This window comes from Populus nigra, chromosome 13 (genome assembly GCF_951802175.1).
Source record: "Populus nigra chromosome 13, ddPopNigr1.1, whole genome shotgun sequence".
Classification (NCBI taxonomy): Eukaryota; Viridiplantae; Streptophyta; class Magnoliopsida; order Malpighiales; family Salicaceae; genus Populus; species Populus nigra.
This window is the reverse complement of record NC_084864.1, coordinates 3702795-3723898: the sequence shown is the minus strand read 5'-3', so window position 1 is coordinate 3723898 and position 21104 is coordinate 3702795. Positions and strand designations below refer to the sequence as shown.

The window sequence follows — 21104 nt, the reverse complement described above, 5'->3', positions numbered from 1 at the left end:
TAGGACGCTTTCATCACAGATTGCCATTATAGGCACAAACGAGAGACATTATTAAGCAGCATTGAGAACTTTCTTGGAATCTCACTCCACATATTAGGTTATATGCATATAATTTAGCATTACAAGCCTGATAATTTCTTCAAAGGAAAACCAAAATTTAGGGTCACTCATTAAACGTATATGCATATAGTGCTATATCAAAGCAATAATCAATTCACATTATAGTAAAAACTTAGAGATAGTGTTTTTACTGTTCACTCAAACCTATTGTTACTGTAGATTTTAATAATATATATATTTTAAAATTATGAATTTTATCCTTAAATTTTTATTTTGTACTATTGAGTGTTTTTTTAACCCAAATTAGTATTCAATAGCAAATTTTTTTTTGGGAGGGAGGGAGAGGTGAATTGAAAGACAAGATTAAAGTGAAAAAAACAGGTAAAATAGATCATGACCTTGAGATTTATTTGAAAAGTTCATTTTAATCTTCCATAATTTTTAGCTATAAGTAACCGGTCCCTTTAATTTTAAAAAATTCAATTTTAGTATCAAATTTTATTTTACTTTTTTTTAGTTAATTTTTGGTGGAGAAGAGAAGAGCTTGCTGGATTATGATTTTGGTTATCAAAACGGTTGATTTTTATGTTAAATAGTTCTACATGATAAAGAGAGTTCACATTAGGTTTTTTTTTTTTTAAAAATATAAAAAACAAATTTGAGTTTAGAAAATTTTTTTATTTCAAGTTGATTTTAAGTTTTGAGATGTTTTTGGAAGGCAATGGAGTCCATGGGATACTTGGAGAATCATTAAGGGAGGTTTAATATAGTTTATGGAAGAAAAAGAATTAATTAAATAATTAGTTTGATTATCAAACTAGGAATAAGTTATAATTAGCTCCTACCATATTTTATCATCTTATGAAAGAGGGATTCTTACACGCACATGTACTTAATGTTTTGCTACCTACCTATGTAGTTGAGATATCAAATTATACAATCAGAAAATTAACAAATACAAATAGAAATACTGATTGAATGTTAATTAGGTCCTACCAAATTGTATCATCTTATGAAAGAGATTTTTACATGTATACGTACTTATTGTTTTGCTGTCCACTTATGTAGTTGAGACATCAAATTATCCTACCACAAAATTAATAAATACAAATAAAAATACCGACGGAATATTAATTAGGTCCTACCAAATTGTATCATCTTATGAAAGAGATTTTTACATGCATACGTACTTACTGTTTCGTTACCCACCTATGTAGTTGAGACATCAAATTACACTATCAGAAAATTGACAAATATAAATAGAAATACTGATGGAATGTTTATGTCGGTAAATTGTAATAAATTTTACCAACAAAATATTCACTCACTATATCCATCGGTAAACACCAAAAAAAATATTTCCTCAGTATATACCGAGAGAATTATAGTGGGAAAAAAAATAATTAAAACAAAGCTAAAAAGTACGATGATATGTCATTCATACCGACATAATTACCGGCGATATTAGTATTACTAGTAATTTCATCTGTAAACTTGTTGGTAAACTATTCACTTCTCTATAACACTGTTTATTATGTTAATTACAAAAGGTATCATCAATGGATTAATTCTATCAGTATTTTCAATAGAGCTTTAAAACTATTCACTTTTCAATTGCACTGTTAATTATTGTTCTTCACAGATAAAATCACTGATGAATTGAAAAATCATCGGTGATATTGGGAGGGGGGTTTTAAAAAATTTCTGATTAAATTAAAAATTTAAATTAAATATTACAGATAAAATCACTAACAAATTGAAAAGTTGACCGTGATATTTGGAGGGTTCCTGAAAATTTTCAATTAAATTAAAAATTTAAATTAAATATTATAGATGGAATCACCAACAGAATGATTAAAAATATTAATATTTAATTATCTGCCGGTAAAATAGTCAGTAAAATGCCCCAATAAAAAGACTAGAATTTCTTATTTCATAATAGACGCGCCTCTTCTTCTTCTTCGTCTTCCTTCCTTCCCCTTAAATAAAAAACACCAACGTCCTTTTCTTTCTTTCTCTTCACTCCTCAACTACTTCTCTTCTTTTATTTTCTTCTCCACGTGTAGGTATGCCTTCTCATCTCTTCTTCGTTTCTTTTCTCAGTTTTTTTTTTAATTAGCATACTTTATAAACTTGTTTTTTCTTTTCTCTTCTTAACTTCACTTGCAATTACATTAAGGTAAGATTTTTTTTATTTCTTCTTTTTTTGTGTTTTTTTTTGCATTATATATATATTTAAATTTTCTTGTTCTTAATAATTGTATGAATGTTGTTGTAGGATTTTTTTTTTCATATGAGATCAATTTTGTTGGATTTATTTTTTAATTTTGTTGTTCAATTTAAATTAAATTATTTTATTTATTGCTGGATTATGGGTTATGAAATAGGTTTTCTAGGTTAGGTAAAAATTGTTTTTAGTTGATTTATTTATTTGTTGTTGTTGTTTTTTTGTGTTATTTATTTGTTGTAAATTTATTTGAGTTGATTTTCTTTTCTTTTTTCCAAGCAACTAAGTTCTTGAGTGTTATGAAGTGTTGATTTATATTAATTTAATTATTTTGTACTTCTATTAAATAGATTTTTTAAAATATCTTTAAATAATGTATTACCAACGGATTAAATCCGACGTCAGTATATTCTAGTGAGTTGAAAAGAATTATTGCAAATACCATTATTTAATTATCGATCGATTTGCGTATGATACTTCTATTGGTTATATGGCAAAATGCCTAAGGAAAATACCAATGGATTGAAGTAGATAAATTTTTTTGGCGTGCTTTTATTGTTTGTAAATCTATCGGTAATTTAATTTATTATCGATGAACTCATCGATAGACCAGAAATTACCAATAGAGTATTTTCATCCATGAGCCCATCAGTAAATGTATTACTAATAGAATAAAAATATAAATATCAGTGGAAAATTCTTTCAGTAGTTTTAAGAATTTTGGCAGTGTTAAGCCTTCGTTACTATGCAACATACAACAAATCCAATAATTCAGAGCTCAAAAGCAAGGGGGAACAAATTTGGTACACAAATTATTTGAAAATAAAGTTGATACATTATTGATTTTTCATTTGGATAACAATAATACATCCAAATTAAATATACGTCAATGTGTTTGTTCAAGCTTTTGCTTTTGTGTCTGCTGTGAGTTACTATCCTTCACTTCACAGTATAAAACGCAAGAACAAAACTATAAAAATCATAATTTTACTACTGTGTTTTTCTCGTATTTTAGTGATAGACTCCATCACTAATAGAAAAATTAGAAGCGTAGGCAAACACAAGAAGAGTTTTGTCAAACTTCTCATTGATTTTCTTAGCCACCAAACAATGTGAAACTTGCATGTATCGTGGTATTCATGCTGGCTAGCTACATCAGTACACTGTCCGAGTTCGGCATCAATATTGGACATTCATGCTTTAAGACAGCAAATTTTGACACAACAAAATCCTGGGGCCTTAATCTTGACTCATTGATGTTAGAGACTGTTCTTTAATTTTGTACGAGATTTCGTATTATTAATCTATGCATGCTTAGACATGTCACTTCACGTTCAAAAGTATTAATTTTGTTCAGATTTTTTCGAGTGCTCAATTGTTCTTGTTCATTTCTAATTAGCAATCAAATGACCTTGTTTGTTTTTGAAAATAATAGTAATATAATGATATTAGAAAATTATATCAAACCTTCTACTTATTTTTAATTCATTTTATTTTCATATTTTAAAAAATTACATTTTACATTTTACATTCTATAATTTATAATTTATAAGTTGTATTACACATTACATCTACACCAAAATAAAGTCATTAAAAAAGTAAAAAATATTTATAAAATCATTATTATGTTCCATTCAAATTTTGATGATTAAAGAAATTTATATTAAATATTATAATTTTACCATTAAATTAAAAAATAAATTTATGTTATTAAGGGAATAACTAGTGATATTCTATTAATTACTCATTCAACCTATTTTTTTTTTTAAAATAGATACAATAAGGAAAGAGAAATTATAAATAGAGATATTTTTATGATTTTTAATGGGTCATAAGTTTCATAATTTTTTTTCTTTTTGTATCTGTTATTTTTCAAAATGAATCTAAAAAAATAACTAATAAAATATTACTAATTACTTTCTAAACACCATAAGATTTTTCTTTAAAAAAACACCAAAAAAAAAACCCAGCCACCACCCTGTTAACCTAATATCTAAATCTTAATCCGAACCCTCAATTCCTAATTTCATCGAATCAAACACAATTTATTGTTTGCCATCTCGCCAGCTCTCCCACAGGACACCATGGCTAAACCTTGTGTAAATCTGGGCACTGTCAGTGAAAGGCTTAGTTTCACCAAGCCAAGTTGGCTGTTTGTTGGGAAAAGGAGGCACTATAATTTTAGAAATGCGCAAGGCAACCAGCACCAGCATCCCAGAATCTGGCCTTTAATATCGCAGAGAAAGGTTTCCCCATTTCTAGCTGTTTATAATCGATCTACCTCAAAAGTTGTTGAGGCTACTGAGAGGGCTAAAAAAGAGGGAGATTTTCCCATATATGGCTTCCATGATCCTGAATCTTTTGTGAAGTCAATCCAAAAGATGAATCTGTTGAATTACGCTTGCTTTAAGAGTTTCAGGTGGTGAGGAGAGGTGCACGTAATGGACCTTCTTTAATGCATGAAAGGCTTTCACGTAAATTGAAGACATTGTCCTTATAGTAGCAGCTCAAGTGGCTCCTGTGTGACTTACATTGGCAAAGCTAGGTCCGGTAATATGGTGATATGCAGTTGACTGTCGAAGCTTATGATGTACTAAAATCAGTTGGAAAGCAGCAGCTTGACTTGCCAAAAAACATTTTATGGCATTTCTGTTGATGAAATTATAAAATTAGAGTATTATATTTTGAATTTTGAGTTGCTAAAAAATATAAAATGTACAAAGGTAAAGTAAAAGATTAATTAAATTATAAAAGAATCAATGTAATTATTGCTAATAAAAAGCATCTTATTACCGAACATACATTTATATAACTTCAACCTCTATTTTAGCTTGGTACAAGGACTTGCAGCCTTGCAGGCTTGCAAGGGAGAGTGATTATGTGACAACGATACCCTAATAATATGCCAAATTTCACCCAATAATTCAGATAACATAGCAGCTTGTAAGTTTCTGATATCATCTTTCTTAAAGTGTATTTTAAATAATAAAAACTGTAAAGCATAAGAGCAAGGTGGAATAATAAGTTGGAGCATAATCAACTAACATAATGCACAGCAAATACCAAACGTACATACCCAGATACCCTCATGATTGCTGCCTTGTATTACAGAGGCCAATGACACTATATTTCGTTCCATTGATAATTTTCCCCTTGCAATGGTTTAGCTTTGGGGTTTTTCCATGATCTGAAAGGTTTGCTTGGGATTCACGTACGACATAAGACCTGGAATAATAGGCTTAATAGTTTCAGTAGTCTTGATAATGGCCAAGAACAGAAGTCTATAAAAGACAACCATCCCTAGCAAGATTGCTAGGTCAACCCATTTAGAGTAAGCCATTTCCATTTGCCAGAATTCCCTCAAGATTTCTTCGCCCTTTATCAGGCCATTACCTTGATAATTGGTGAATTTTAGCCCTTCAAACTCGTTCTTGAACATACCTTGGTAGGTATATCTATGGAAAGCAACATAGTATAATGGATACTTCCAAAATGGCTTAGGAAGATCATCTGGCAACCTAAAGAACCCACCACCTAAAGCCATAAGCCCTTGAATTCCAGCCCCTGTTATGATTCCCATTAGGTAATTAGGTACAATACTTGCCACTGCCATCATCATACTCTCAACCATTAACAGGCAAGCAAATAAGGTGGAAGCAAAGTATAGAAAGTGTTCATATCCTTTGTGAAGGCCGGAAGGGTAGTAAGCTATAGCTCCAGGAATTAGTGAGATCAGTAGCAAAAATGGTATAGCAGAGAACGTGTTGCCGATAGCGAAAGAAGTGGCACCATAGTGCCCATTTAATCTTTCACGTTCAAATACCTGATTTCGTAAGAAAAGAAGTCAGTAAATTAATTTGTAGATGCAAGAAAACCCATTACATTAATCGCAAGACATATTTACTAGAGGTGGGAAGATCGACCTTCATTTCTTCCACAAAAGAAGGAAATCCACCGATGGCCATGAATGTTAGGAACGTAGATACGAACATAAGAAGTGACCCTCTTGCCTGATACAAAACAGATTAGAAGATTTAGGTTGTATTGGATGGTTAGATAAGGGCCTAACTCACTCTATTATGCAATATATTTTACATTTACCTGAATGGAACCATAACTAGAGCCAAGATCATGATAAATGGAGGAAAGGCCATAACCCAATCCAACATAGATAGCTAGGCGTAACCAGTAGTATCCCAGATCACGAAACATGTTCACGAAAGATCTTTTTGTTAGAACAAGAGACTGAGTTAGAAATCCAGCATGGTCTCTCCTGCTCTCCAATGCTTCAAAATGCTGAAAGCCACAAAGTTTAAGTACTCCTTTCGACCTGCCTTAGACATGTCTAGTAAACGTATCTGTGTCAAGTGCTGGCTTACCTCTTTACATATTTCTGCTACCTTTACTTGAACTTGTTGCCAGTAATCGGAGGACTTGTAGGAATTTACAAGGATGTTAATCACTTCCTCTGTGGGGATTGCATCATCTAAGCCTTGTTCAAGATCCTAGTTTCAATAAAAGAAGTTAGAACTACCGATGAAATACTACTACAGTAAAGGCCTTTTGAGTGGACTTACCTTCTCAAAGTCCTTGTTTATGGTGTTTAGGAAGTGATCGGATGGGTTTTGGAGCGGCGGGCAAGGGAAACTATTTAACTCGAAAAACTACATGTAATCGAACCAAAGAAAGAGTTATTAGTTGTCTCATAATTAGCTGCTCCAGCTGTGCAATTAAACTATTAAAAAATAATTTATCCTTACCTCATTTGCTGCAGAAGCAGGGCCAAAATATACAGTTTCGCCTGAAGACAAAAGGCAAAGATTGCTAAAAAGTTGAAATACTTCACTGCTAGGCTGATGAATGGATGCAATGACAGTTCTTCTAACGCCATCTTTGTGATCTAACCTTGCAATTCCTCTCATGACATAATATGATGCTGCGCTATCAAGCCCACTTGTCGGTTCGTCAAGGAAAAGAAGTTTTGGGTGCGTTAGGATCTCTATGCAAATACTGACTCTCCTCTTTTGACCACCACTAAGGCCTTTAACTCCCCACCCTCCTATTCTTGTATTCATAGTATCTTGCAATCCCATCTCTCTTATTGTCATCTCCGCTCTTTCCATCTTTTCTACCTTTGACATTGAGTCTGGCAACTGAAGCTGAGCTGAGTAGTACACAGCCTCTCTAACCGTTAAAGTTGTAACCAAAGTATCATCTTGTGTCACATAGGCCTAGTTAACATTGAAATCATAAAAAATCAACGAAGAGTCAAATATTGCTATATATACCTCATGTGATTGATTCTGTCAGAGGATCTAGTGCTAATTATCAAGAAAACATGCATATCTAATTACATTTCTTCTGTTAATCATCTACTCACCGATGTTCCATAAGCCAATGCTTGCTTATGACCATTGATAAGAATCTCTCCTACTTGCCTTGCGTTGGAACCTAGTCTCCCTGCAAAACGAATTGGTTTAAGGAATTTTAACGGGCATATTTATGCCCGGGAACGTGCACGAGCCTAATTTATCACGATGAACTCACATACATAATATATATATATATATATTTTTTAAAATGAGCATGGATTTGTTACCAGCTAAGGCATCAAGAAGTGTAGACTTGCCGCAACCTGAAGGACCCATTATAGCTAGGAGCTCTCCTGGTTGAGCATAACCAGTTAGACCTTGAAGGATTGGCTTGCTTCCATGTTTTCCATTAGGGACTGTAACCCACAAATCGTCCCAAGTCAAGAAAACACCAGGAGTACTTTTAGCGGAGTTATTAACAGCATTTTTACTAATGGTTTCCACTTCCAATGCGGTTTGGAGTTCAGAACTTTTCATGGCTGCTGTTGGACCACTTTCATTCGGTTGAGTCGAAGGTTGAAGAAAAGAAGCCATGAAGGGTGGTTCCTATGTATTTATGTCTCTTTGAGCTTGTGTATTTGTGTGTGCAGGAGCTCAAAGAAGGAGAGAGTTCAGGTTGAGGTTGCTGAGCAAGGCTTAAGGGTAGCATTGATTTATAAGGGGGTTTTGAGTTGCTATTCATTAGAAAATTGGGGGAAAAAAAAAAAAAATTCGAAACCAGAGACATAGAACACTGTCGTTTATCAAGGTATCATGGAATTATCTTCAAGAGGATTGGCTAAAAAATCGAAGGTTTAACAAAAAGAAATTCTTGTTGTTTTAAGAATATATCACAAAAGTTTTCTTATATATATATATATAGTCTTCGTTCTCTTGATAATCTTAAGAATACATTTAAAAAACTTAATAGTTTTTTTTTTTTTTAAATATTAGCTTTAAAATTTAAATATAAAAAAAATCAAAGAAATGAACTTACCTCATGAACCACAACACTAATACATTAGGAAGGTAAGGATTGCCTTCGTGAAAAAGGACATAAACGTTGTTTTATTTCGTCCCACAATAATTGTCAAATATAAAAGTTGCAGGCGTATCTCCACGAAAGATGGGATACGGGGCTAGACAGCGAAGCTACGAGGGAGAAAGAAGACGGCTCGAGAAATATTTTTTTGTGCTTATAATAGAAAATTATATTAAAATAAAATTTTTTATTTTTAAAAAATTATTTTTAATATCAATACATTAAAATATTTCAAAACATTAAACAATATTAATTTCAAAAAAAAAAAAAAAAAAAATTTAATTTTTTTTCAAAACATTTTTAAAATACAAAAATAAACATAATATAATATTAGATCATTTATATCAAATGTTACCATAATTGTTTCTACTATTGTTTATAAATGGTTAAAAAAGAGTTGATCTGTATGCAAAACCACAGAGATGATACAAAGTCACTTCAATTCCTTCTCATAACACATCCATGTAAAATACACTATTAGAAATTCGTTTAATACCAACGACATTATCGATAAAAAAATTCTATCAGTAATTTACGGTCATAATTACTGACGGCATATTTTCCGTCTGTAATTTAGACGGTATATACCAACAGAATATTTCGGTCAGTATATACCGACGAAATTACAGATAGAATATTCAAAATTAAAAAAAAAGATGGTTTGTTGACGTGGAAGTTTTTGTGGAAGATTTTACCGACGGAATCATCGAGGGATTTAAACCAGAAGCTCCGTATAGTGACGTGACCGATTCACCATCAGAATTGCAGACAGAATCACCGACAGAAGTAGTCCGTCGGTGATTCCATCAGCAAAAGTTAATATATGAACACTCTGCCGACCCTCTCCTCCTCTATTTCTCTTTTTTCTTCCCCATCCCAATTCTCCTCTCCCAAAATGCAAACAACCAGCCCCCTAAAAAAAATCTCCCTCTTCTCAGCACAAGTCATATTTTTTTTAAGTTTTGTGATCACAACATTCGTGTTCTGATTTACCGATGGATTTTATCAGTTTTTGTAAGTAATTTTATCTTTTTAAATTTTAACATTTAAATGTCAATTTTATTATTTTTTTAGTATATGTACATGTTTTATTGTTATTTCTCAAACAAACTTGTAGTATATGAATGTATAATTTTATACTTGTTATGATTTGTTTTAGATTTTGTAAAATTGGATTTGTTTGTAAATTATTGAAACTTTATTAAATTACTGAATTACATGTTTTATTGTTATTTTTATTGTTTTGGAAAATTTTGTACTTTATTGAATTCCTATTTTACAAGCTTGGCCGTATAAAAATTCAAAAGAACTTGATGTGATAAAAAAAAAGAAAAAGAAAAAGAAAACCACATTGCTAAATAAGGTCATGTCCCCACACCATCCTATACCATGTTATATCTTAAACAGCAGGAGGCTGCTCTTTTATCTCAAAGCCACAATCACCTGTTTTTATCTCAAATATCAACAAATCTAAGGACAGTGAAAAAGGAAGAGACCAAAATCAAGAATATTCCTATTTATTAATGTTAAAATTAAAAATACTTTCAGTATTCACTAACGTTAGAGTTAAGAATATTGAACACTAGAATTAAAAATTATTTTGAACCTTAATATTCACTGACGTTAAAGTCAGGAATACCATATCTTTTCTTGACGTAATATTTACTAATTCCAGAGTTGGAAGTATTTGTAATTGAATATTCACTGGTACCAGAATAAAAAATAGTATAGGTAGATCATCAATAACTTAATACAACAACTCCTTAACAATTTAAGACAAAACTAGCGATACAGTCTACCTCAGATAAGACACATAAGGGGTGATAATATTTTTTTTTACGTAATCAGTCTTGTACCATAAAATCTTTGTGGATCAGTTAAGATTTTTATTAACCACAATACTAGGTGATGACTGCTTGAACCAAACCTTTTTCCACTCTAAGAACAATATGCCATATATTTGTTTCTTTTCTTAAAATTTAAAGATTGTCGCGATGTTAGGTGCAATAAGAATAAACGACTTTAACTACTATCCTCCATTAACCCATGTATGTTGTCATTTTTTCTTTGAAAAATCATTTCTACTATGCATTTTAATATTCTTTTCATTTGATTTAAACTTTGTTATTTCTTTGTGTAATATTAGTTGAGCTCATAATCAAATCTTGTTCCTTTTAATTTTGCCCAAACTTCAATTGCATATCAAGTTTTTCTTTCTTATCTTTTAACCTAAACTATCTTTTTATTAATTTTACTGTATAAGAAAGTCCCACTAGTTCTAGATCTTATAATTATTGTGCAACTTCACTTCATTTTATCCTAGAGTAACATATTCTTAATCCTCCAAATAATGAAAATGTCATCAATTGCCAAAATCACAAGAATGCCACTAGCCGTTAAAATTACAAAAATATAATCAAAACATGTTTTTAACAAGAAATCATCACCATCTACGGCCACAATAAACCCAAAATTTCAACCAAACTTCTCACCCAAATTTCCACAAATACACATCAAGAATTCAAGCAAAAACACATTCTTTTTTATTCCACTAAACGCACATCCGAAATTCAAAATAGGTGTTTAATGACTCTAAGCCTCATAGCATGAGCTCACAAACTTATAATGAAACTAAATCCTAGCCATTAAGGCAGTAAAAATCTATAATTATTATATAAATATTATTATTTAAAAAACATGTAAACTGGTTCTAATATTCATGTTAAACTAAAAACGGGGGTAAATGATGGTATATCCTAGCTATTTGTGCCTGGCCAGTTTTTGTAAATTCAATTCATACATAATTAATGGGAGACCGAGCCCTCCATTAGAGTTGCCTATGATTGTCATGTTTAGTAAAACAAACATTAATTTCCAGGTTGGGCACCGAAAGATAGTAATCCAATTAAATTCAATTGCGATGGACATTTCCCTTCCTAAATTTCACTGTTCTCTCGTGACTCTCTTGGCTTGAATGATCGGTCCTCCTATAGATTTATGACATTTGATGTATTTTCTTTTTACGTCTTTTCATCTTGTCCCCTAGAACCTGTGGCTCTCCATGCTTCGAGACTGTGAGCACAGGCGTAGATATCTTGCAATTAATTGACCAAAAGAGCTCACGTCCAAAAGAAAACGTTGTCTAGAATATATGAAGACATAAAGTTGCTAAAATAATCTTGCAAAAAAGTATTTATGAATTGATGCGGTAAGGTGCTAAGGGATGTATCGTGTTTTGTGACGCCGATTATATTATTATTATTATTATTTTTTATTAATATAGGTATCGGACCAGTTTATATGCATCTCGATTAATTTTACAGATTCTGAAATTAACGATCATATAAGCTTCTAGTGATCATCATATTAACAATTATAAGACTCAAACCTGAAATGATAAAAAAATAAACCATTTAACCTTAAATTTTTACTATTAAACCATCTTGGTTAATTTTGCACTTGCCTCTCTTGGCCATCAGGGAAGTTTGAACGTAGACAACCATTTCTGCCACTTCCTAATGCCGTCTTCAATTTTCACATTATCACTATTATTTTCCATCAATTTGCTTTGAGTTAATGTAAAAAGTTATCATGTAGCCTTAGAAAATAATATGAAAACCATCTATATAATTTCTTCTAATAATTTGAATTTTTTAATTAAAATAATTTTTTTAATATGATATCAATATTTTAATAAATAAATAATTAAGAGTTTGAATTTTATTATTTTTATTTTCTTTAATCAAATAAAAAAATTAAATATAAAATAGTGGGTAGAATTTTATTATTTAAAAGAAATATTTTTTTTAGTTTAACATGGTTATCCGGGCCAGCTTTCGCGTACCTCGACTAGTTCCACGGGCCCTAAAGTTAACGACAAAGTAAACCTCCAGTGGTCATCATATGAGCAACCACAGAACTCGAACCTGAGACAATAAAAAAAGCAAACCTCTTAATCTTAAACTCTTATTACTAGACCACCACCTAAATGATTTATTTAAAAAGAAAAATTGAGGAGCCGAGACGTAACTTTGGATAGACGGACGGAATTCTTGAATGTCAAGGCCTCTTAATTTGAAGATAATTAATGTGCATCGATAGCCCACATATTTCGATTTGAAGGTGAAACATAATTTATAACAATATAAAAATCTTCCACATCAATATACTAATTAATCCGTTTGAGGGAATTTGGCCTTCAAATTGACTTCTAAAATATTAAATGGCTGATTTTGGTAATCTCTGTATCCTTGTTTTTTTTTAACACGATAATAAATGTTCTTAGATCAACTTAAATATAGATTATTTTTTTTTCAAACGATTTTAAGAATATATCATTCATATTTATCTAATATATTAAAAAAATTAAGTATATTAAATGATGGTTTCAAATGATTTTAAGAATATATCATTTATATTTATCGAGATAATCTTCAAAACTCGTAATTCAAGTTAGAGACCAGGTTATTCTATAGAAAGCAAATCCACAAAAATCATGACGAAAAATTCTCAATTATCTAAAATTAACAAATAAAATAAATAGTAATAAAAAAATGAAGACCAAATCTAGCATATAAATAAAATAAAATAAAATAAAACAATAAGGGATGAAATCAAAAAATAAAATAAATCAATAAAAGGATAAAAAACAAAAATAAATAGCAATTAAAAGAATAAGAACTAAATTTGATATAAGAATAAAAAAAAATAATTTAATAAGGAACAAAATTAAAAATCAAAATAAATCTATAAAAAAAAACAGCAATCAAAAAAATAAGAGTCAAATATAATAGATGGAAAAAAAATGAAGAAGGATGGAATCGAAAAAAAAATTCTAATTTTATAAATTATTTAAAATAAAGTAAATAATAATTAAAAAAATAAAAATTAAATTCAAAGAAAAATAAAATTGAAGAGATATTTAAAAAAAATAGAATGCTTAGTGGTGGGAGAATCAAAAAGAAAAGAAATAAAAACAAGAAAAAAAAAACAAGTCGATGCCCCGAGCTAATTGCTGAGCTTATCATTTGACATTTTCTTTCGGAGACATTGAGATACCTGACGTCCTTTCATATTTTCCTTTTGAATATGTGGCTCTCCATCCTTTGCGGGAATGCGTGGGCATCTCTAATTCACGAATTAAATATTTTAAAATTTTTTTTTATAAAAAAATATATTTAAAAACTTTATTTTTTTTAAAAAATTAATTTTGACATCAATATGTTAAAACCATATAAAATATAAAAAAATTAATTTTTAATAAAAAATAAAATAAAAATTAATTTTTTTAAAAATATAAATTGCCTAATATTTCCAACCAAAACAACACTGCGAGTATGTTTGACAGTGTGATAGCGGTTGCTTTTCAAATAACTTTTTATGCCAAAATGCATACAAATAATTTTTTTTATTTTTAAAAAATTATTTTTGACATCAGCACATTAAAACGATCTAAAATATACAAATTATATTAATTTTTTTTAAAAAAATTAAATTTTTTAAGAACATGGTTTGCATCGCATTTCCAAATAGTTTCTGCATCCAGAAATACAAATGAATTTTTATGAATTGCGTGTACAAAGGAATCTTTACTATAATGTCATGATATGAAAATAATGCATTAATACTAAGGAATCTTTACTATAATGTAAATAATGCATTAAATGCTATCCTCGTTGATATGAATTATTTGTGGGTAATACATGCACCGGTTGCGGAGGGAATGATGGGATGGTTGAGAAGATTCTGACTATTATTTTTTTATTTTTTTAACATCAGTACATCAAAATGATTTAAAATTATATTAAAAAAATTAGTTTAAAGTAAATAAAAAAATAAAATTTTTTTAATTTTAAAATTTTTTAAATTATCAGAAGAAGCTCAAGTTGATCTCGCACATTTCAGCCTTTTGTTAATGTCCTCTTCAATATTCATATTTTGGTCATTTTAATTTTTATGTTTAAACTGTTGATGGCTTGATTATTAAAGATTTGAAACCATGTCCAAAAAAATATTTATCTTTTAGTAACATTTTTCTTAAAAAACCATAATGAAATAATATACTATATATATGATAGATATACATTATAATTATAAATGATATTAATTTAGAGATCTCATCTTCATTTGAAAGAGGAATATAATGGTTATATGGGTGAGGAGGTTATCTGCCATTGCCACTGTGTTTTGATGTTTTTTAAAAATATATTTGATTTGAAAATATATTAAATTAATATTTTTTAATGTTTTTTAAATGAGATATTAATATAAAAAGTTATAAAAAAATTATTTTAATTTATTTCCAAATAAAAATATCTTCCATTACAATTTTAAAAATATAATTTGGTGTAAAAAAATACACTAATCTCCCCCTTTTGCCACCACCAGCAACTCTAAAGACTGCACACACTTTTCGAACCCCTTAGAAGATGTTAAAGCCGGCCTCTAGAAAGATAATATTGTGCATGATGTTAGCATTTAACCTCCATAATAATGTCTATTTAATTTGGATTATTAACGTAGAAATATTAATATTTTAGTGAAATAACATTCAACAAAAGTTTTTGATGGAATGACATATAAAAAAGTTATAATTAAGAAATATAACATTAAATAAATATAACATTTTATAATTATGATCTATTTACAAAATATAAAATTAAAAAGAAAGGTTAGAGTTTAATTTCATAATATATCGTGATTTTAAATTGTACAGGATAATGTATCATGATTTAAAATCGTGATAGGTTAAAATTATGCTATTTTACTAATTATGTTTTGAACTGTATTATTTCTTTAATGTTTTTAATTTATTATACTAATTAAAAAAATCAATCAAACACTCCGAATGATTATCCATAAAGCTAGGCATATAGGAAATGAACAATTCCTAATGCACAATATATAAATAGTGAATTTTTATCTATTAATAAATTTTTTATATTTCTCTTTTTTTATTAATTTTATATTGAAATATTTTTAATTTTAATTTTTTTTCATGATATGTTTTAGTTTATTTTTTATAAAATTATCATAGATTCAAACAATCATATGTCCTGATATTTTGGTTGTGCTTGATTTTAAAAGTTTCTATTTTTATTATCATATAACTAAGTAAAACATAATTTTAAAAAAATAAAATTATTAAACCTAATAGAGTCCATGATTTGGGTTACAGATTTGACAAATTACATCGTAAAGCCTATATTGATTAAATATATCGTTGTTTTAATATTAAAAAACAACATTTTATCTTGATTTTTTTTAAAAATCAAACTATATTTTTTAATAATCATGTAAGTTGAAACTTGATCTAATAAAAGGTTTTAAAGTTTAATAATAATATGCGGCCTAAATATTTTTCTTACATTCAATTTTGCTTATCACGAGACCGTACGTAAACTAGTCTTCTCTACACAAGGAGGAAGGCTAAGAAGGCTGTGCATGCAGAAATAGGCCTAACAAGCATTCCATGCCATCTTTTACTTGTATTCTAGGTTTCATGTCTTAAACTTTAATATGGGCTGTCAACGACAATCATCTAGCCTCTGCATTCGGGCCTTTGGAATTTAATACTTAACCTTTAAAAGAGGTTTAGAATTCACCCACTTGTTTGATTTTCCTTTTCCTTCAAGCCCCACAGACATATATTATGTATTATTTAATCATTTCCAATTCAATCGTTGATTAAAATTTACTGTATCACAAATTTATACATGATTTCTACACATCAATAAACTTTCTTGACATTATCGCTGACCTAAACTCAATCTAAGCCCTCTTGTTTCTCGGGTTACTTTTCCTGTTTCATAGTTTTTATTTAGTTCCTTCATTGACAATTAATCCGTGAGTGTCCGGGTCAGTTTATGCGCACCACGACTAATTTTCGGATCCACTGAACACCCTGCAAGCCTAATAGACAGATAAAATATTGTGAGGGTGACAGATATACACATAAAGATTTGAACCTAGGATGTAGAGGTAGAGAATTCCCTGTCAGGATTGCTAGGCCACGAACTGGATGCTAGTTTGGGGACATACCTCTTTCTTGCCTTGCAAGAAAGATCAATCCTTTCATTTTGGTTCTAGCTAGAGCATGCGTTATTATCTTTGTTTCGTGTTTCTGTAAATGATTTTGGATATAGTAATCAAATCACACAAGATGACCTTAGACATTGGTAACAAGATATCCCTTAATTAATAAAACAACATCAGATTGTCAAGACTGAGACCCACAAATACATAGATTTGGTGAGCCTGTGCATAAACAAGCTGGTGGTGAATGCAGAAGGATAAACACTCGAACTTATTATATTAGTAATATATAGAACAGAGAATAGATATTGTAATCATGCCTTTGCCCGGGTCATGTGAGCATTAATATCTTTGGTGAAATCGACTGCATTGTCCAGAAATGCTGTTGGAGCTGGAATATTTTCATTCAGCTTCTCAAATATCAGTGTCCAGTGCACTACGCTGCCATGACCTTTTGGAGTAGCTTGAACGATGACTTTGAAACTCTTATAAGCCTCGATTAAATCTCCTTCAATCACTTTGAAGGTGGTCGATAGTTTTGTGTTATCTATGTCTTCTATCACCTCCTTGGCGACCTTAGGGGCTCCATCTAGTCACAATTCACAATTAAACATGCAAATGAGCTATGAATATTAATATAATGTGTAATCTTCTTAAAAATATATATCTAAAAAAAGTGGGATGCCCTAGCAATTAAGAGCTGAAACTTCTAGTGCATGCATGGTGTTCTTTGGTTCAAATTCTGGAAGGAATAGGATTGAGATTAAAGAATTAGAGGGCTATTCTCTATGTATAGTTTAAGACGCAGTGAACCTCCAACTAAATGAATAAAGAGAAGACAGAAAATAGAGAAGACAGAAAATAGTGTTGATAGCAAACCATATTTTAGTTTTTAAAATAGAAAAACCGGCCGCCTGGTTAAATTAAATGAATCGGTTAATTAGTTAAAAAATAATCCAGTAGTTAAGTTGGCATAATACATTTATTGTTTAGATTAATATTTCTTTTGAATAGTTTAATTTTAGGACTTGAGACTTATCAGCAAGCTTGTAATCAGAAGTATAATTAAAATATATATAAAGAGAAATAAATAAGAGAAAACACTTCTTCCTCTCAAATCTTCTTTTTATTCTTTAGTTTTTCTCATTGTTTTGATGTCCTTAAACACCTACCACACCTATTTTCTTTCAAAAAATAGTGCATGCAATCTCTCAAGTAAGTATAACAAAATTAGTAAGCTTCAGAGGTGTAGCTCAACTGGTTAATCTTTAGGTTTACTCATTAAAGGTCACCAGTTTGAGTCCCACAAATCTTAGAGCCACTGAAGACTTACATGGTCGTTAACTTATGGTCCATGAGATTAGTCGAAATGCACACAAGTGATTCGAACACTCACGTTAATAATAATAATAACAAATAACAAAATTAGATGACCATTTTTTGATTAATGCTGCAAACTTACCGATACAAAAATTCCAAAAGATAGTACAGCCAGGTTTCCCCCATTCTCCTTCAAGGAGATGAACAGCTTGTAACTTAGCAGGACTCATGCAAGATACTTGGGGTAGAGTACTGCTACTGAAAATATCATGAAACTTTTCAGCACGAACGTTAGTTTCTACATCAACCTCCATCCTATTACAGAGAGTTAGTTTCTACATCAACCTCCATCCTATTACAGAGAGACATTTTCAGCTTCAAATTAATGGGGAAAATTTTAAAGCAGCTATCAAATTAGAGAAGAGATGTATTGGGTGAAGGTTGAGAAAATACTTGAGCCTCATGCCTTTATATAGAAGAGCTATGAGTTTGCACGAGTCCTTCTTACTGTTATTATTATTATTATTATTATTATTATTTGGAGGAAGGGGATTTAGACTTAATTTGTTCAATTAATCTTTCCCTCTCTCCTTTTCCTTATGAGATTCCATTCCTTTTCAATATAGAAACTTTTCATGTCTTTTCCGAGCACTTGACATTGTTATACACACTTTTTATCCACAGAATAACTTTTTCAGTCTAAAGCTTCAACAAAAAGAAGAAGAAGAAGTCATTTTGTATCTATGGAAAAGATCTGGGAAGTAGCTTAACAAATATGGATGTGCAAATAATGTTTTGGAATGTGGATATTCTACCTTAAATTTAATTGTTGAAAAAAAATGATTTTTATGAATGCATGTTAAAAATATATTAATTAGCTTGTATTTCAAAAGGCAAGAGAAATGATGCTTGTTTTAGATTGAAGATTGCATATATTATTGAGAATAATAAAAATAATTTTTAAGATATTAAATTAACTAATCTTAATATTTTTTATACCTTACAATTAAATAATTAAAATATATAGTTAATAAATTTAAATATCTAAAATTAACAAATCTTAATTATTTTATTCTAATTATATTAGTTCTCATCTTGTATGGATTCTAATTAAATTATTTAGTAATTTTATTTATCAAAAGAAAATTGTAATGTTTCAATTATTGTGTTCTTTCATTACTATAAAATCTACGAATACAAATTTTTTTTCCGTCATTATTTTAGGGTGATATTTACCGACCTGATTTTTTCCATCGATAACTTCTTCGGTATTTACTGACAAAAATATTTTACAGGTATATATCGAGGGAATCCCAGTCGAAATAGAAGGAATTTAAAAAAACCAAACAGTATGATGACGTATAAGTTTTTATGGATGATTTTACTAACATAATTATAGTTGGATTCAAACAGGTATGTCCATATAGTGATGTATCACTTATACTAATAGAACTGCCGACAGATTGACAGACAAAAACATTCCGTCGGTAATTCTATCAGTAATAGTTAATATATAACCTAACCCCTCCCTTCCCATCTTTCTCCTTCTTCCCCTCCCCTCTGCAACTAAACAAAAAACCCCCTTTTGCAACTAAACAAACAACCCTCCCTCCCCTCACATCCCTCCCTATCTCAAAATAACTCATCATTCTTCAACTTTTCTAGTCACAACATCTATATTCTAATTAAAATTTTGTTGTGGATTTTTTTATTTTAAGTAAGTAAATCTATATCATTTGTTTTTTTAATTTGAACATAATTTTAAAATGTCAATTTTTTTATTGCATATTTTTCTAGTATATGTATTTTGTTTGTGTTTTTACTTGTTGTATGGATTTATGATTTTGTACATATTATGGTTTGTTTTAGATTTTATAAAATTATATTTATTTGTAAATTGTTGAAATTTATGTTGAATTACCGACCTAGGTGTGTTGTGATGAAATATATAACTGCTTGTTTAACGGGTTCGTTTTATATTTTGTCAATTTTATTGCTAAGTTATAATTTTTGTAAATTAATGTGTACAAATTTGTATGTATGTACATAATTGATAATGAATTAAGAAAAGTATGAAAGTATGTTGTATAATCTTGAGCTAAACCAATATTTTTGCAAATTTATTTACTTAACATAGTTAATTAATACATGTTCTCATCATTATTTGATATAGGTTCGATAGAATTAGTCATGGATGATCGTTTATGGATGTATCGAGATTCACCCCAATGACTGCGGATAATGGATTATTATAATGGGGTTTGGGGTTTTTTTAATTACGCAACATCTATTTCGAGATATATTAGTGAAGGCAGTATTAGGTTTCCATGCAAGAGGTGTAAAAATAAACAGTTTCTCGATCCAGATATTGTAACGATGCATCTTCTATACAAAGGATTCATGGAAGAATACTTGTGTTGGTATGCACACGAAGAACCATTTGTTCCTCACGAGAGTATGGTAGAAAGGATGGTTGGGTCAACTTCTAGTGCTAGTAAGATGCATAGAGTTGTAAATGACAATAGTAATCCTTACAAGACTATAGTTATGGATGCAGAATGAATCAGGGTCATGCCAGTTAATGTCCAATCGTAGATAAAGAACCTAATGTAGACGCGACTAAATTTTTTGATCTTTTGAAAGATTCTGACAAATTATTATGGGATGGCTGCACAAATCACAGAAAATAATAAGCCGTTGCACAAGTGTTTACCATCAAGTTAGATTATGGGTTGAGTGAGGTCAGTTATGATAGAATTATCAAATGGGCAAGAAACATTTTATTTGAAGGGAGTAGGTTGAAAGAGAACTTCTATGCTGCTAAGTCCATGATGAAACCCCTCGGTCTAGAATACCAGAAAATCAACATGTGTCTAAACTTCTGCATGCTGTACTACCTTGAAAATGCTGAGCTGACCAAGTACATAACATGTGGGCATTCCCGTTATAAACCTAGAACTGATAGGGGAAAGACTATTGTAATACATAAAAAACTTAGATACTTCCCAAGTACACCTAAACTGCAGAGGTTATTCATGTCACTAAAGACTGTTGAGCATATGACATGACA

General features: G+C 30.0%; 2 protein-coding genes across 2 annotated transcripts; both read right to left on the bottom strand.

The window, feature by feature from the left end:
* Nucleotides 1-5289: 5289 nt before the first annotated feature.
* Nucleotides 5290-8298, bottom strand: LOC133670970 (ABC transporter G family member 1-like). Its single transcript, XM_062091574.1, has 8 exons — nt 7887-8298; nt 7668-7747; nt 7048-7518; nt 6865-6951; nt 6667-6792; nt 6389-6583; nt 6211-6297; nt 5290-6110 (listed from the first exon to the last, which is right to left on the bottom strand). Exons 1-8 carry the CDS (start codon nt 8191-8193, stop codon nt 5451-5453), a joined length of 2013 nt encoding a protein of 670 aa, XP_061947558.1. The 5' UTR covers nt 8194-8298; the 3' UTR covers nt 5290-5450.
* An 8549-nt stretch (nt 8299-16847) lies between these two features.
* On the bottom strand, nt 16848-18462 carry LOC133671110 (MLP-like protein 34). The gene is made up of 2 exons (XM_062091755.1): nt 18177-18462; nt 16848-17303 (listed from the first exon to the last, which is right to left on the bottom strand). The coding sequence occupies exons 1-2, from the start codon at nt 18346-18348 to the stop codon at nt 17029-17031; spliced, it is 447 nt and encodes a 148-aa protein (XP_061947739.1). The 5' UTR covers nt 18349-18462; the 3' UTR covers nt 16848-17028.
* Nucleotides 18463-21104: the final 2642 nt, after the last annotated feature.

Excerpts from the sequence above, each read along its gene's own strand:
- LOC133670970 (XM_062091574.1), bottom strand. The coding sequence starts at position 8,193 with ATGGCTTCTTTTCTTCAACCTTCGACTCAACCGAATGAAAGTGGTCCA. Across the intron at positions 6,952-7,047 it reads CTGCTTCTGCAGCAAATGAG|TTTTTCGAGTTAAATAGTTT; the intron begins GTAAGGATAAAT and ends GATTACATGTAG. Across the intron at positions 6,298-6,388 it reads CTAGTTATGGTTCCATTCAG|GCAAGAGGGTCACTTCTTAT; the intron begins GTAAATGTAAAA and ends GTTTTGTATCAG.
- LOC133671110 (XM_062091755.1), bottom strand. The coding sequence starts at position 18,348 with ATGGAGGTTGATGTAGAAACTAACGTTCGTGCTGAAAAGTTTCATGAT. Across the intron at positions 17,304-18,176 it reads CTTTTGGAATTTTTGTATCG|ATGGAGCCCCTAAGGTCGCC; the intron begins GTAAGTTTGCAG and ends AATTGTGACTAG.